The 18,370-nt window shown below is 33.0% G+C and overlaps 1 protein-coding gene across 4 annotated transcripts in view; it reads right to left on the bottom strand.

Moving 5' to 3' along the window:
* The window catches only part of LOC125866229 (acyl-coenzyme A oxidase 3, peroxisomal-like), a 287,150-nt gene extending 269,084 nt beyond the window's left edge, over nucleotides 1–18,066 (bottom strand). The window contains exons 1-13 of one of the 4 annotated variants that reach the window (XM_049546555.1): nucleotides 17,537–18,066; nucleotides 15,426–15,543; nucleotides 15,216–15,323; nucleotides 14,915–15,087; nucleotides 14,702–14,801; nucleotides 14,283–14,357; nucleotides 14,056–14,186; nucleotides 12,650–12,785; nucleotides 12,449–12,568; nucleotides 11,606–11,752; nucleotides 11,423–11,527; nucleotides 11,233–11,334; nucleotides 10,259–10,754 (exon numbers count right to left, since the gene is read on the bottom strand). In XM_049546555.1, coding sequence (XP_049402512.1) covers nucleotides 10,506–10,754; nucleotides 11,233–11,334; nucleotides 11,423–11,527; nucleotides 11,606–11,752; nucleotides 12,449–12,568; nucleotides 12,650–12,785; nucleotides 14,056–14,186; nucleotides 14,283–14,357; nucleotides 14,702–14,801; nucleotides 14,915–15,087; nucleotides 15,216–15,323; nucleotides 15,426–15,543; nucleotides 17,537–18,024 — 2,052 coding nt within the window. In that variant the 5' untranslated portion in view covers nucleotides 18,025–18,066 and the 3' untranslated portion in view covers nucleotides 10,259–10,505. Of the gene's footprint in view, nucleotides 1–10,258; nucleotides 10,755–11,232; nucleotides 11,335–11,422; nucleotides 11,528–11,605; nucleotides 11,753–12,448; nucleotides 12,569–12,649; nucleotides 12,786–14,055; nucleotides 14,187–14,282; nucleotides 14,358–14,701; nucleotides 14,802–14,914; nucleotides 15,088–15,215; nucleotides 15,324–15,425; nucleotides 15,544–16,599; nucleotides 17,113–17,536 lie in introns of those variants that run through there. The other 3 variants (XM_049546558.1, XM_049546557.1, XM_049546556.1) reach the window with 3 other exon arrangements.
* Nucleotides 18,067–18,370: the final 304 nt, after the last annotated feature.

The following is an 18,370-nucleotide window of genomic DNA, read 5'->3' as shown; positions in this document are numbered from 1 at the left end:
TTATTATTTGAAAGTCCAAGCAAGTGGTACTTTGGATTATTTTATACCAGGTTCGATTGACACGAAGTTTAAGAATATTTTTTTTGATTTTTTTTTTATAGATATGGAGTTATAAATCATCTTGTTAATGAGTTTGTTTTTCCTTTCTACCCGTGACTGATATATATCCACATTGAGCTCCTAATATAATCGAATTTTTGCTGAAAAATTTTATATTAAAAGGTAAAAAGTGTTGTCTGCTGTGTTCGAAATAGAAGATCTGAAGATGTACAAATAAAAAATTTAATAAACAAAATTTATTGTGTGCTTAAGAAATTTAATATCTTTATAGTCTTGAGGTTTGGATTGTCTTTCCAAAGCATGATTATCCTTTTCAATTGTTCCTTTTTAACAAGAAATTGATATGAAAAAAAAAATAAGATACATTTCCGAACGATTCGCTTTCACACTAATATTATAATATAGGAACTATTTTGATTTCTATGAAGTTATTAATTTAAAAGAATTCGAAAAAAAAGAAGATTGGTTCATAATACAAATTACAAAAACTTTGAATCTAAATCCGAAGCTTAGATTGAAATTTAAGGCATACCCTCATTATCAAAAGATGTGATGCAATGGATGAGGTTGCTCCTCATTTAATTAGAAGTCTCGGATTCGAATTCTGAATATGAAAAATTCATTAATAAGGAATATTACCTCTCGAATGGGGATCTACCTGGCATGAATTTATTTTAATCGGACTCTAATACTGTTATCAACCACCAAACTTAAAATAAAAAGTAAATAAAAAGGAAAGACAAACACCCTCTACCCCTACCCCACTCCACCTCATCTTCTCATTTGCTGTGTATACTTTTGTATGTTCCTTAGTTAAAAGACATATGGGCAATGAGCCCATGACCAATAATACAATATGAACTTTTTGTTTCTTTCAATATCCTCGTCTAGATATAATCAGGATTGAATTTGTTTTTGAGATTGAGTTTTTAGTGTCCAATAGTTATGATGCGATAGTAATTTAAGTGTCTCGTAGAAATATTCTCGATTGAAAAGTTTAAATGAAAAATTATAACAGTTTTAAAGGAATATTTAAGAAATTTAATTATGTCACGACATTTTACAAATTTATGTAAGAAAATTATAACCAACAAATAAATAAACCTAGCGTGTTTTCAAGAAAATCATAGTTCCTTTACAAGTTTTTTTTTTTATTAGTTTAAAAAATCAATCAATCATATATTTGTTCGAATCTGATGATGGGATAAGGAAAAAAAAATCTGATAATGGATACCCGACAATCTTTTTCTCTTATCGCCATCACTCCTTCATTTAAAAACCTAATAATACGTTCTTAATAAAAGTGAATTCATATCAAAGATTGAACTACTGGATATTTGGTTAAGAGTGAAAAAAGTATTTGAGAAGGAGAAAGGCAAAATTGTCTTGTGTAATCTATAGGTCACGATTTTGAGTCGCAGAAGCAACCATTAATACTTGTTGTATGCAACTAGTTTTAAACATATGGAAAATAAATAAATCACACAAATAAAATCTGAAGAAACATGAATATTTTATTGATACTACTGCGTGCGGATACAGTTCTGTTTCTCTCTTGATTTTACTCACCTAAGATTTATCCATGATTCGAGGGCCATTAATGGCGTATTACTCGAACTAGAATGATTTATATTTGACCTCCACTACAAAACAAAGGGTGAATTACATGGGGATTTTCCTGGGGATTAGTATGAAAATTTGCAGAAAAATAAGTTTCCTTTGGATTTTCATACTAATCCTTAGAAAAAATCTCCATGTAATTCACACTTTTCCTGTAGTGCTCTATATGAATATTCCATGACTTTTGTGGAATATTCGAGATTTTGATCTTTAGAAAATACCCAAGATTTATGGGATATTTTGAGGTGCCTTTTAAGGGAATATAGTACACTTTATATAGGCATGGACTAGGGTTTAGGGTTGAGTAACCTCCAAGAATTCTAATTGAAACTGAACACACCTTCTATAGTCCAAATTCAAATTGAACATGTCTTGTACAGTCCCACAAAATTTCAATGTCTACAAATGCCCCCTGTTTCAAGGATTGTCGGAGTGTAGACTCGATGAAACTCAAAGACGAGGCTTGAAGTACTCATTCTTTCACCTTTGCAGCTTCAGATTTTCAGATTTCACTTATGAGAGAAGAGATGAATGGCAGATTTGGTCCCACTGGGCTTACCAATTTGTTTGCAACAAATTTTAAACATGTGGAAAATAAATTAACCACACAAATAAAATCTGAAGAAACATGAATATTTTATTAATAATAGTGCGGGTACAATTATGTACCTCCCTTGATTCTACAAGATTTATTCATGATTCGAGGGCCGTTAGTAGTGTATTTCTCGAACTAGGATAATTTATATTTGACCTCTATATGAATATTCCATGACTTTTGTGGAATATTCAAGATTTTGATCTTTAGAAAATGTCCAAGATTTATGGGATATTTTGAGATGCCTTATAAGGGAATATAGTACACTTTATATAGGCATGAACTAGGGTTTACGGTTGAGTAACATCCAAGAATTCTAATTGAAATTGAACACACCTTCTAAAGTCCAAATTCAAATTGAACACATCTTGTGGAGTCCCACAAAATTTCAATGTCTACAAATGCCCCATGCTTCAAGGCTTGTCGGAGTATAGACTTGATGAAACTTAAAGACGAGGCTTGAAGTACTCATTCTTCCATCTTCGCAGCTTCAGATTTTCAAATTTGATTTAAGAGAGAAGAGATGAAGGGCAAATTTGGTTTCACTGGGCGTGCCAATTTGGTTGCAACAAATTTTAAACATATGGAAAATAAATCAACCACACAAATAAAATCTGACAACCACACAAATAAAATCTGAAGAAACATGAATATTTTATTGATAATAATGCGGATACAATTTTGCTCCTCCCTTGATTCTAGTCTTCTAAGATTTATCCATGATTTGAGGGCCGTTAGTGGTGTATTTCTCGAACTAGGATGATTTAGATTTGACCTCTATATGAATATTCCATGACTTTTGTGGAATATTCGAGATTTTGATCTTTAGAAAATACCCATGATTTATGGGATATTTTGAGATGTCTTTTAAGACATATAGTATATCTCCTTTATATAGGCATAAAATAGGTTTTAGAGTTGAGTAACCTCCAAGAATTCTAATTGAAATTGAACACACCTTCTAGAGTCCAAATTCAAATTGAACACATCTTGTACGGTTCCACAAAATTTCACAAATGACATCACAATGCTCTTATAATATTTGGAAATGAGGTTTTTACATAATCAAATATGTTATATGTAGTGCCTGTTTTTTTTATTATTATTCTCAAATATCTTGATGCTTATACAATTTGGACCTCATGTGAATGAAAAAATATGCATGGACAAATATCTGAGAAAATGACTAAAATAATATTTAACGGGAGTAAGATTATTTTAGTCTGTTGTGTATACTATGTACCAAAATGATTTTTAATGTATAAAAAATGATTATTGTAATAGTTTATATATCAAATAATAATTGTAGTTTTTAGTGTACGAAAAAAGTAATTATTTTATTACTTTAATATAAATAAATTAAATAGGAAAGTTAATATTACATGCCTAATTAATTATATCTAAGCACACTTTTTGGTGATCAGTTACCCATGTTACCATCATCAATATATTCTCTTTGATCAATATCTCTATATATAACACATATTTTCTATATGTCCCCCCAAATTTCGTTCAATTCAAAATCCTTTTGCATGATTCTAGGAGCGATATTTGTGATTTGTATAAACTTAAAGTATTAATATATTGAGGATACAAGTACTTGTAAAAACATAATGTATTAATCTATCAAACAAGGTAAAATATAACAATTTATTATATGAACACAATAATTTGAAAAATGGATACATTGTTGTTAAACAAAAAATTAATATAGTATATATATGAATACATTGTTGTTAAACAAAAGATGGATGCATTTGACAATCTAGAAACAAGTAAAATGAAAAATAATACAACGTGCATGTAGGTATCAAAGTGTACAAGTATTCAGTTGTACAAAAAATTGAAAAAACTAACAAACATCAATCTAGGGGTGTGCATTCGGTTTTTCGGTTTGGTTTTACACTATTCGGTTTGGATTTTCGGTTTTTGGTTTTGTAAAAGTGTAACCCAATCCGATCCAAAATAAATTTGGTTTGGTTTGGTTTTCCTCTATTCGGTTCGGCTTTTTTCGGTTTGGTTATTTGTTTTATGTCAATAATTAATAACATATATAACCAAAGTAATAATATTTAATCCCTTAAATATTCTTTCTAATATAAATCATAAGTAAAACTTAAAACACAATACTTATAAGTATACCTATTATAGATGTAATTCAAACATAAAATATAAACGTAATCTTCATGAAAGACAATAACCAAAAAGGGACAAAAGTGGTTAACTCCAACTTAATTCTAAACCAAAACATTATATATATATAAAATTCGGTTTTTTTTGGTTTTTATTTTTTAAAATCCAAAACCAAACCAAAAAACCAAATAAAGTAATTTATTAATCCAAAACCAATCCGAAAAACCAAAAAGCTAATCCAAATAAAAATTCGGTTTGATTTGGTTTGGTTATTCGGTTTAATCCGAATAGTGCACACCCCTACATCAATCTCTTTTTGGTCAATTTTTTCATGTAATACTGAGGCTTAGTGTTAACTCAAATATTTGTTTATAAAAATAAAATATTAATATATCTAATTATATTTGTATATCCTAATCAACTTTTCAAATTGAATAGAGTACTTATGTATCCAAATATATTTATATTCACAAATCACTAGGTCAACTTGTATTTATATAACAATATAACTATCTATGTATACTAGTATTCTAAAATATATAACTGGAGAATGGAGTATGATGTGTCCCAATTTTCGTTAAAAGGAATAGAATTCATTCGGATATGCCTTCAATAGGTAATTATTAGTTGTTAATTTAATAATGAAATGAAACTTTGAGAGTTTTATGGGCGTAATATAAGGATCAGTCCGTTATGATAATAGAAAAATGTCTTATTTAGTTCATTATAATTAAAACTGTATTAATGTATAAAGATTAAAAAACATATACAAGAATACAGTGAGAAATAGACATAAATTATAGTCATTTTTTATAAATGACATATTTATAGCTATTAAACTTTAATAACCATATAAATATAGCCATTTCGATAAGTTACTCTTTATTTTTTATCAAATGTAACTAGGGATTCACGATATGAAAACATATAAAAACATTAAAAGAAAAATGAGAGTGAAACTGTTGAGAATCTTTTATATGATAAGAAGAAAAAATCATTTTGCTATCTTTAATTACGTGATAGATATAAAAAAAACTAGAATAATCATTTTTTATAGATTAAAAACTATTTCAATTACCTGTTAATAAAGGATTAAAATATTCTGATCCTATAAGGATCATTCTGATCATTTTGTCGACCATAACCCATATATTTAGTACGAATGAAACTACTACTACTACTAATAATAATAATAATAATTGAGATAGTGTTATATTATTGTATGAATCATGATATATTTGACTTCTATTAACAATTAAGCTCCAACTCATGGTGATGGTAAGTTGTCCATGTCCAATATGGTAGTTCGGAGTGAGTGCAACAAGCATCATTTCATACATCGTGAAGTAGATGAAGGATCTGACTTTATTACCCTGAGTCGATTGTTCGTCATTTTCATCAACAACCATATTATCACTTTCATATTCACTGAATATTCCATCATTGCTTTGATGTTCACGTAAAAAATTATGTAATACAACGCAAACAACTACTATAGAGGATGTTTCTGTAAAGGATAAAAGTTTGATGTAGAATTTGAATTTTTAAAAGCTCCCAAATAACGAGATTTGGCTCAAATTCTAGTTTTTTCTAGTATTTGGAAATTTGGGTTATTTGCCACAAATATTTGTCAAATAATGACAAATTGTATGGACAAATACTATTTGCCAAAAAAAATCCCAAATTTTACTTGGGAAATCTATGGCCAAACGGGCCCTTAATAGGTATAGTAATATAATACACAAAATTATAAAAACACATCAACAGTTTGAAATAATTACAAACATGATAAAAGAAACTCATAGAAAATAAAACTTCTAACATGATAATATATATAGGTATAAATAATCTAATATCTTAACTTTCTAATAATAAAAGAATCATTGTTTCTATAAAAAAAAAAAAAAAAAAATCTATCATACTATACAATTTACCCCCCCTAAAAGAAAATAATCAATAAAACTTACTAGTATTATACTTAAAACATCACTCCATCATGAATAAAATAAAATTACTTCCAAATAACTAAATAAAGTATGATAATTTTGAGACATATGACAAAACCATGAGACCAATAATAAGTGAAAATGTAAAATTTTGCTACGTATTTTTAAAATAAATGTTACGTAATATATAATCACCTTCACAGTGTTACCAAATAGTAAAGATGCAATACTATAACTTGAATTTGAGTTACTCTCAATCTTCTTATCTCTATAGAGAAAAAAATTATTAAGTATCATTCATTTATTCAAGAATTATGAGGGTCAACAATTTTAATTAAAGATTTTAACACATAATTTATGTAAGATATGTTAGGCGAGCCCCAAGATTTGAGTGTTGGGCGTGCTTAGGGTGTATAGTCGGGCGCTTATGGTGTAAATCTTACAGAACTAAGCCTCACACTAGAGTCTCGGGGCGTTTTGCTAAAGCCCCACCCAGAACGATCCCCGAGACAAGTCCCAACAGAGTCTTTTAAAACACTGATCAAGCCCGTCAAAAATATTGAATTTAATAATATCTGATCATAATTCAATAATTACAGAATAAATTGATCCCAATTAATTTTGGAAGGAAGCATAGTTTACATAAACAAGTTCTCAACGAATCTACTTGATATAATTAATATATAATATAGATAGTTTCTTAGGAATAAGTCAGAAAAATTGAAAAATAAAACCATCTAATTTCAGTCATATACACCTAATTTCATTCGTATACATTCAATATTCACTAGACCGATTAATTCAATAAAAAAAAAGGATGGGAGATTAATCATATTAGTTGCACGTGTTCAAGAGGATCGTGCATTTTTTTTTGAAACCCCAGGATAACCCGCAATCACTATAACCTTTGTCACAGCCTCTGCTCTTCGGGTGAGCACTTTGTGCGCACTGGATAAACCCCCCATTGTGTAATAGCATGTAAACCACACAGGAGATGTAAACCGCACTAGGCAAGCATTGAGGAGGGATCGATCCCGGGTCATCCATGTGGATAACCACCCTCCAAACCAACTGAGCCATCCCGAAGGACAATCGTACATTTTAATTATATTAAAGTTTATTATTATTTTATATGAGAAATCGTACATTCTAATAACAATATGCCTAGCTCTTAGATAAGATTATTTGAAGAAAAGATTTTATTGAAAATTTATCAAATTAGAAGAGTAATCGAAATGATCATGATGGTTATGAAAAATTTAAATTTATTTATACACAATAAACTTGAAAAATTATACGATATAATTTAATAATCGATCGAACTATATCATTGACATATTATATTGCATCAATTTTCCCAAGAACATTTTAATACCCTTATCAGCAACACGCCAACACCAACTCACCTACTAACTTTACTACCCTTAAATACACACATTATGACATTTCAATGTGACCCAAAATACTTAATAAACCACCACAAAATGTGATGTAGTGAATAAAGTTGCTCCTTATTTAATCAGAAGAGTCGAGTTTGAGCCTTGGATATGGAAAAATTCTTAGTAGGAACTAGGAAGCATTCCCCCCCCCCCCCGAATAAGGCCATACGCAATACAAATCTAGATATAGTCGGGCTTCAGACATTAGTGCAGTTATCAGACACTAGTTGAAAAAAAAAAAAAACTTAAAAAACAATGCAATTAATTATCCAAACTACCAGAATAAATCCCCAACTACCAAAAGGAGCACCAAAATCAGAGTTTTTCAGGTGCAATAATTAATATTTTTCCAAAAATTAATAGTCTCTTTTTTCTATGTCTCCATGGAATTTATTCCTAGATATCATTTTTCGTTATTTTGTTATGTTATTTCATCAATCCGAATAACCATTAAAGATATTAACCCTAAATGTCTTGCTTTTAATTATTTGAGAAGCGAAGATTTAGATAGTCGATCCTTGTATCAATAGACATAACTTTATTGTGATTGGAGGATTAGAACTATATAAAATGAATACAGAGGATTCATATTTCATATAGTCATCCTCACCAATTTGAGAGTGAGATGTGACTAGATTAATTTTTCTTTTATTTGAACTTTGTGAGTTTGAGTTCGAAATTCTATCGATTATTTAAAATTTATAATTATTTAGTCAAAAAAATAAATATTAATCACATATACATGATTTGAATTAATGTTTCTGGACTCGAATGAACTTATAACTCCAACACTACACTTGCCCCTACTAGCAATTCTGAAGATCTGCTACCCTTAGAAGAAGCATGTTGCGGTTATGAAGATGTTGTGATAGATATGTTTGCGTACTAAGAGCGACAAGATTAGGAATGAGGTTACGTGAGAGAAGGAGGGAGTGACCTCCGTGGTGGACTAGATGAGGACAGGGGCGTATTTAGAGGGGGTGTCGTGGGTTCACGTGAACCCATGCTTCCCTCTCTAAATCATATATAATAGTGTTATATTTTTAAAAAATATTTAAATATAGATGTGTGAACCCACATTTAAAGTATCATATAATAATACAATAATGATTGAGTGCACCTCTTTAAGTAAGGATAAAAATTTAAGTCTTATATCTATCTTGTCCTTTTGAGTAACACCTCCCCAAGTGGTTATCGATTATACTTTTGACGTTTTAACTAATTTTTCTTTTGTTTTTTTTCCTTTAATCTTTCAAAACTTTCAAGTGCCTTACATTGGAAGTTCCTAAAAAACTTGCACTATAAGATTTTTATATAATTAAATCAAATGTGTGTATTAAAATTTAAAACTAATAGTATTATATATTTTGGACCTATAATTTTTAAAATTTAATGGTTCATATTAAGAACCTAAAAGTCAAACTTATCAAATTTATATTTAAGATGCATTTTTTCGTATTCGTGCACCCATCTTGATGAATTCCTGGATACGCCTCTGGATGAGGAAAGCAAGACTGAGATAGTATGGTCATGTGAATAGGATGCATTACGTTGATGTCCTAGTAAGGAGTTGCAAGAGGTTGTTGTAAGGCGTAAACGTAGAGGTAAAAGTAGGCTGAAAAAATATTGAAGAAAGATGATTAGACATAACATGGTAACTTCATATTATTAAGGGCATGACTCTAGATATGAAAGAGTGGAGATCGCGTATAAGGGGAGAAGATTAGTAGGGGTAAAGTGTTGTCTTGCCTTGCGAAGGTTTAGGCTTGTTAGTACCTGTCGTAGTACTAGACGTTCCCTTGTAGGTCTTGCATATTATTGTTTATTGTGTTTCGATTATCATATTATTTTGTTGTTATTGTTTCTTTCTTGTAGACTTTACAACACTTTTTTTATTAACTATATGCTTCTTCTTTTACTTGAATTTGAAACGTCTTTTGAAAATAACATTTCTACCTCCACAAGACGTTCCCTTGTAGGTCTCACTGGGTTGTTATTGTTGTTGGCAATTACAAAAAAATAATATTGTTCCAAAAACATTAAGTATAATCTAAACAAATAATATGACAATAGATCTGGTTCAAGAGTCAAAACTCGAGTCTCGGATCGAGAATGGGGAGGTTGAAAGAGAGTTTGAAAAATGTTTTCCTTACTTCTATGTATAGAAGTCACTTTCCTTGAATTAGAGGAAAATAAATCGATTTGGAAAAAATATCCCCAAATATTTAAGCCATAAATTGGCTCTGAAATATGAAATTATCTTATTTGTTATTTGTTGTACTGCAATGACCACTACAGAGACATCAATTCACTGATTTTGCTCCATGGTATTAACAAGGCCGACGCAACTCAGCTAGGATTTTAAGTTTATAACTTATGAGTTCTAGATTCTAGAAAGGACAATTTACATGGTTCACACGAACAGAGTTTTACCAAACTCGTAAGCAGAACTATAACTCTGTCCCTGATCAAATGTCATGATATCTTAATGAGAATCTACACACACAGTCACAGACAGAGCATCTATACTTTCTATGAGTAAAACAATCTGTCCTTTCATGATTAAAGATAAAAGGTGAAATGTACTTATTTTTTGAGAAAGAACAATGGTAAATAGCCTATTGATTATTCATGGCAAGCACATAAGTTGCAACAACAAGCCATGTTGTGATATCTTTTTAATCTATGTAGTAACTAGTAATCTACGACGAGCTAGTTTTGTTCAGAAGACCAAGCATTGGCTTCAACCCAATTGAAAGCTATCGGGCCCAAGAAGGCGTCAGGTAAGCCGAAGGAACTGACCAAGGAAAGTGCATGTGGCCTTAGTTCACTGCATAGCTTGGCAACTTCTTTTCTCACTATTGCAGCATTGTCCATCGACAGGTATCCATATCGGAGGAATGCAGCATCCTCTTCTAGGGTGACCAGAACATACATCGATCTGACGAGATCCAAAACGTTCTGCAAGAGAATTCACGGCACGGTTTTGATATTAACATACACAACATTAGAAAACTCAATTATCATATTCTCATTACGCATGCAAAGNNAGCCGAAGGAACTGACCAAGGAAAGTGCATGTGGCCTTAGTTCACTGCATAGCTTGGCAACTTCTTTTCTCACTATTGCAGCATTGTCCATCGACAGGTATCCATATCGGAGGAATGCAGCATCCTCTTCTAGGGTGACCAGAACATACATCGATCTGACAAGATCCAAAACGTTCTGCAAGAGAATTCACGGCACGGTTTTGATACTAACATACACAACATTAGAAAACTCAATTATCATATTCTCATTACGCATGCAAAGGTCAAACATGCTGATTATTTCCTGGCAGCGAGACGTTTCATGACTTTGTCCACTGCACCTACCCCTCTTAAGTTAAATAGTTGTGTCTAACGACTATAAAAATGATCTGACAGACATTTGTTAGTACCTTAAGGGGGCCAGATGTGACGAATGCCTCTGCGTCGAGGAAAGTATGGAGAACTGCTCGGTCTGAGAAGGCTCTCCCCAGGTCTTCAGCAAGCTGATAATTCTGTCGAGGGAGAAACATTGATTTGTTATATGCAAGCACCCAATACAAGCTGAATAAGAGAAGAATAAAAATGAAGAGTATGGCTTACCAAAGTAAAAGCATATTCTTTGCTTTTTCCCTGTGCCTGGCATTGCGAAACTTCAGCAGCAAAACGTTCCAACAGGTCTCGTTCCCGTAGGCAGAATATGTCGTTCTGGAATAAAGGCAATCAGAACTCCTGACCTGATAAATGATTCATCTAAAATGAAAAAAGAAACAAAAGCTTTGTTACCTGGAACTGGGCTTGCCTCATTGTAGAACTTGTAAGTTGTGAAGGTATGACGGGATGAGAGGTGTTCATGTGTTCTAATCCCAATCCTTTGAACGGTTTCTTACTCCTTTTGGCTGCCACATATTCCCCAAAAAGTGCCTTACTTACCTGCCATTACAATTTTTCCATCGAACAACAAAGTTACCTAGTGACTATGCAAAGAGATCATCAATCACGTGTGTGTGCCGTGTAGAGTAGTAGGTTAATGCAGAATGACTCCTATTGCTACAAGATGATGAAATATCTCTTTTCACCTAATGCTGCTGCAAAAATCTACGATCCTATCAACTTTCGACCCAAAGAACCATGCATGCTCTTGAGAGTGTTACAAATTCTTTTTACAAAAGAATCACGGAAGAAAACGTTACTTTTTCATTTTTATCCGAGTCAGAAGAAACTACATATGTACTACAAAGCCATACCCAGTGTAACCCCACAAGTGGGGTTTGGAAGGGTAGGATGTATGTAGACCTTACCTCTACCTTTGTGGGGTAGAGAGGTTATTTCTGATAGACCCTCGGCTCAAAAGGGAAGTTTTTGAAGCAGGATTGCAAGAGAAAATGACAGTAAAATAGCAAGGTACAAACTAAATGCAGCAAGCAGATACTAATACACATCGAAGAATAAGAGACTATGCAACTACTAAATAATACTACTAATATTCTAATAAAGAGAGGAGGAAGCTAACTCCCTACCTCTCCCACACAAAGTGTGAAAACATCGGTTGTCTACTAACCTTCTACCCTACTCAATGACCTACATATGTACTATACTTCATAAAAAAAAAACTTTTTTTTACCATACCTGTTGCATAAGAACATTGTTGTCACCCTCGAAAGTAGACTGCACGTCATATTCACCTTTTAGCTGGCCAATCCTATTTTCGGTCTTCAACCCTTGGCCTCCACAGGCTTCACGACATTCCTGATTCAATATTTAAAGAATCTTATACAGTTCGGAAGAAAGCTAATCGTTAATAATCCAAGTTCTTCCTGTGCATACTACCTGAAGAGTTCGCATGTTATGCCAACTTGCAGTAGCTTTGAATGCACTTGAAACAACATGAATTACTTTGTTCATCTCAGGTGTCCTCTTGACGTACATCATTTTCAAGTGGTTAGCAGCAAAGCTAATAGCATATCTGCGAAGAGTCACAGTTGAGTCAATTAACTGGGGAGACCATAAAATTATACCGACATAATTGACAATTTATGATATGTAGAAGAGTGCCAAAATGGCAGACTGCATGGTTGGTTTTAACAAATGATGATAAGATTGTAGAAGTACAGTAGCTGAAGATAGAAAAAACATGATGATAACATTACAGAAGTACAGTAGCTGAAAATAGAAAACAATTGGCCCCGAGGAAGTGGGAGGTGTTGATCTACCTTAAGTGACTCTGAGGACATACTACAAGAAAAACATGACAAATTAGTAAAGGAAAAAAATTGGAACACTGTTAGGGATGCGTTGGAAGTCATTAATTTAAGTATTTAATTATATTTTTAGTTGCTTTATTTATTATTCTAGAATAGGATTTATGTTTCAGAGTTTCATAAGGATTAGGTTAAGTTATAGTTATTAGTTTGGACTAGGATTATAGTCGCCTACTTCCATAAGAGTTAGACTTCCTATTGATGTAATAAGACTCCTATTTAAAGGGGCTTTTGATGAATAAATCAGTAAGTCATAATTCAGCAAAAAACAGGAGATTAGAGTTCTCTCTTCCATTGAACTCTAAGGGTTCAGTCTCCCTTTGAAGAGCTGAAGAGATCGGAGTTCTCTTTTAATGAATTCTAAGGTTTCAGCCTCCCTTTAATGAGCTGACTTATATATCGCCCTGTAAANAAGAGTTAGACTTCCTATTAATGTAATAAGACTCCTATTTAAAGGGGGCTTTTGATGAATAAATCAGTAGGTCATAATTCAGCAAAAAACAGGAGATTAGAGTTCTCTCTTCCATTGAACTCTAAGGGTTCAGTCTACCTTTGAAGAGCTGAAGAGATCGGAATTCTCTTTTAATGAATTCTAAGGTTTCAGCCTCCCTTTAACGAGCTGACTTATATATCGCCCTGTAAATCGATCCTTCCCAAAAGATTCACAACAAACACATTCTCAAAAGGCTTATTTATTATAAAAACAAGTTTCAACTAGCAGGCATAGAAGAGTTTCTATACATACTTACAACCAGAAAGTTAACTACGGAGCGACAAAATGGACATTTGAAAGGCTAAACATACTTCAATTTAAAAGAGAAAACAACAAAAGTTTTTGGTTATTTTATCGATGTATCACTGTCGAAAAAAACAAAATAAAGGGGGGAAATCATAAACGAAGAATAATAATACAAAGAGCATGAAGGAAAGAATGCATGGTAGGATAAAATATAGTGCATTTCAGTGAGCATTTACGTTTTTGCAAGAAGAGGAAGAAGTCGCCGTTGATGACTTGGGTAATCAAGTATAAGAACTTCTGGTCCATTAGGAGTAACTGAAAACGCTCTTCTTGTCAGCGAGTATCTTATCGCAGTTGCCAAACCAATCTGATAAAGCATCATGAACAGAAAAATGAGATGCCAGAAAAATACTATGAGTGGTAAATAAAATACGTGTGTAGAAGCAACTGTTGCTTGTCATACCTTTGCGGAGTAAACTGCACTAACTGCAATTGTCACACGGCCAGATGTCAAAGGGGACAAAAATGCTGCAAATCTCTGGGAACAAATTGTCAAAATCCAGTAAGCATTATCCTCAACAATGTTTCTTGACGAACTGTCAAAACTGTAACAATCTCCTATGATCCTAAAGAATCACTAGAAAAAGGGCAGCTCCTGTACTAAGCTCCTACTATGCGCAAGGTCTGGGGAAGGGCCAACCACAAGGGCCTATTGGACGCAGTCTTACCTTGCATTTCTGCCAGAGGCTGTTTTCTCCGGCAAACCGTAAAGAATCACTAATAGATAAAAATTATCCTTATTATGCTTCCTTAGAAAAGACTTGCATTAATCAAGCACAACAAAATAATTGGGAATCATTGCCTTAAACGAATTAAGTTTACCTGGTCAAGATCCTTGATAGCAGTAAGATATTTCCCATCTGGAGAAACATCCGCCACTGAATTTAACAAATTTTCTCTGGGTACCCGGACATTGTCAAACCTGAAAAATGAGATTTCACAAAGAGCTTAGCTCCTAACTGCTAAAATGAAGCCATATACGTTTACTACAATTTACTACACTTAAAGCCAAGTTCAAGTACAACTCTTCTCTACCAAATTCTGCCATTGTCAACACCATTTAAGCCAATCTTGTGACCACAATCAGCTATGCGGATGTTTGGACAAATGTCTCCATTTTCATCTCTGATCTGAGCGATAAAAGCATGGACACCTTGATTTCCCCCGTCAATGATGAGTTGAGAGAAAACTATGGTATGTGTTGCATGCTACAACACAGTCAAGAGAAATGATATCAATTTAGACCAAGGCTCAAGCAAGAGTTAGCAAGTTGACAAACAAAAAACATCAATCAAATAAACATGCCAAATTTGTTTCCGAGAGGAAGTATAGTTACATTAGCTGCACCCCCAATCCAATACTTCTGAGCTGATTCACATGGAGTATTTATGACAAACTCTCCTGTGCTTGAATCATACGTTGTTACTGTTTCAATACCTCGAACCTGAACAGTACTTGCAAATATATCAGTTAGAATTGCAGAAACAATGGACAATATTTTACTTTCTAAAATTATATAATATATACTTAAACAACTTTCACATACATTACTTCCATGCCCCAACTCTGTCATCGAGAAGCAACCTTTAACCACGTAATCCTCTGTGTCCTTCAACCATTTATCATGATGTCGTTTGGTACCGAAAAACTGGATTGCACCACCCCTGAATCAATCAACCAAAAAGTTCAATGATATTCTGATAACCTGGAAATTCAATTTATGCAACGACAACCAACCAATCAAGATTGTCTCTACAATAAATTTCATCCATTTAGGTTCTTCTTATAATATTCTTAAATTATCTTTTTCGTGCAATAGTTGACCACCAACATAAAAATCATCCAATCATGTACTTTTCAAGAAAGCTCAGTGGTATGCAGATACCCTGGAAGTCTGACGGAAATGTCTGTCCATAAAAATTCAATGTCTACTTAGGTTGTTACCAGTTAATCAGGCAATCAAGAATGTTCGTGCTCATGACATAGTATTGATTGATGAAACGTGTGGTATAGTTAACGATAGGCTAGAAGTTTGGAGACAAACCCTAGAGTCTTAAAGTTTTCTGATTAAGTAGGACTAAAAGAGAGTACTAGTGACGTAACGCATGAAGCGAAGGTGGAATGAATATCGATGCACAAATCAAACCCAAGAAAGGGAGCTTCAAGTATCTTGGGTTCATAATCCAAGAAAACGGGGAGATTGATGTTGATGTCACGCATCGTATTGGCGCGGGTAGGCAAAATGGAGGCTCACATCTGGAGTACTGTGATAAGAATGTGCTAGCAAGACTTAAGGGCAAATTCTACAGAGTGGTGGTACCGATATTGTTATACGGGACATAGTATTGGCCAACCAAGAATGTCCATGATGAATATAATGGAGATGAGGATACTCAGATGAATGTGTGAGTACACCTAGGAGATATGATTAGAAATGAAGTTATAAGGGATAAGGTGGGAGCGGCCCTCGTGGCAAGCAAGATGAGAAAGGCGAAACTAAAATGATTGGGGCATGTGAAGAGGAGGTGCGTAGATGCGCCAGTAAGAAGGTGTTAAGAGGTTGGCTATACCAGAAATCTAACCGGGTGAGGTGATTAGATAGGACATGACTCAACTTCAACTTACTAATAAATATAAAGGTATGGAAATCAAAAATTAGAATAAAAGGTTAGTAGGTAGTCGAGTGTTGCCACACTAGGTACTAATGGACAAAAACATACCATAGGAGAAAATGGACACCCATTTTGATGGAAAGAGAATGATCAAAGATAAAAATACAATCCAAGAGAGCCAATTTCCTCAACTCATCTTCAGGCACTTTAACAGTCAGCCAATTCTTGGAAAACCTATGTTCAACAAGGTACTCAATCCTCCTCATGGTAATTTCCCTTTGCTGTTCCTTAGATTGACTATAATCAGGTGAAAGAAACACTTTTCCACCCCTTTTTACAGGGTTAAAAAGTTTGCTCTGTAATATCAGACCAAAAAACCAGTCCCTTTCCTCCAAATTGTGACCATCCATGAGCTTTCTCATCTCTTTAATGTCAAAAACAGCAGCTGGCTCTGAAAGCTCAGGTGGATTGTAGCTGAGACATGGTATAACATTGAGTGTTGGGGTTTCTTGTTTTAGGTGTCTGCTGAGAACTTTAGTTCTGAAATTCACTTTCTCCATTGAAGAACACAAAAGATTGGATTTTTTCATTATTCAGAGTTTTAAAGTGATGCTTGATTTTGTATGAGAAATCAAAAAAGTGCTAGTGAGACTGAATTTTCTACTGTTAGAAATGTTGAAAATTCAAGATTGGTTGGCTGGTGGGGTAGGTGATTAATAATCATGGGATAAATGTCAACATTATTTTACGGAGAATTACATTCTATGTCTATTTTTAAAAGTATTTACACCACTTAATTTATACATTCGTATTTAAACACACTATTTAATTAAGCATCTTATATACAAAGTTATCTACTCGTGGTGGACCGAGTTTGGTAGTTTGCTATGGTCCACTAAAAGGTAGGTACTTGTATTGCAACATATTAATATGAAATTTATACCATCTTGGGCTCTCCTATCTAAATAGCTAGCTTTTAGAATGCAGTTCTCAATAAATTATATGTTATTCTACATAACCAATGGATAAAGTAAAAAGAACATACCATAGGAAAAAATGGACTCCAACTTTGATGGCAAGTGAATGATCATAGATGCCAAGACAATCCAAGAGACCTATTTTCCTCAACTCATCTTCAGGCCCTTTACCAGTCAGCCATTTCTTAAAAACCCCATGTTCAAGAAGGTATCCAATTCTCTTCATGGTGATTTCCCTTTGTTGTTCTTTAGATTGATTGTAATCAGGTGAAACAAAAACTTTGCCACCTCTTTCAATAGGGTTAAACAGATTGCTCTGTAACATTAAACCAAAAAGCCAGTCCTTTTCCACAAGATTATGACCATCCATGAGCTTTCTCATCTCTTTTGTGTCAAAAATGGCTAAGGGCTCTGAAAGCTCAGGTGGGTTGTAGCTGAGACATGGGATGGATTGGAGCAACAAATTGGGTGATGGGGTTTCTTGATTTAGGTGTCTGCTAATGATTTTGGTTCTGAAATTCACTTTCTCCATTGATGAAAAATGGGATTTTTGCATTCTTGATTAGATTAAAATCAAGATAAAGGAAAAGGGGAAAAGGTTGGATTTTTCTTATGAAAATGGACCTAAAATTTGCTTTTATTAGAAGAAAATTAAGGTTTAAATAGACTGTATGGCATGTGTGACTTTTAAGACAAGTCCTCACCATTTGGTCAAAAATAATGTAAAATTGGTTGGCACAGAATTCAAGAAAATTTATGGTTTAATAGAGTATAAGTTATTTATAAATTTATTTATTTTGCTTAAATATTTATAACTTATGTTATTAAAGATAAAATGAAAATTTCAAAATTAAATTGTTAGTATTAAATACAGAGATGTGTTATTTTTTCCTTTTGGAACT

The sequence above is a fragment of the Solanum stenotomum genome, chromosome 5 (genome assembly GCF_019186545.1).
Source record: "Solanum stenotomum isolate F172 chromosome 5, ASM1918654v1, whole genome shotgun sequence".
Lineage (NCBI taxonomy): Eukaryota > Viridiplantae > Streptophyta > Magnoliopsida > Solanales > Solanaceae > Solanum > Solanum stenotomum.
This window is presented reverse-complemented; position numbering and strand designations above follow the sequence as displayed.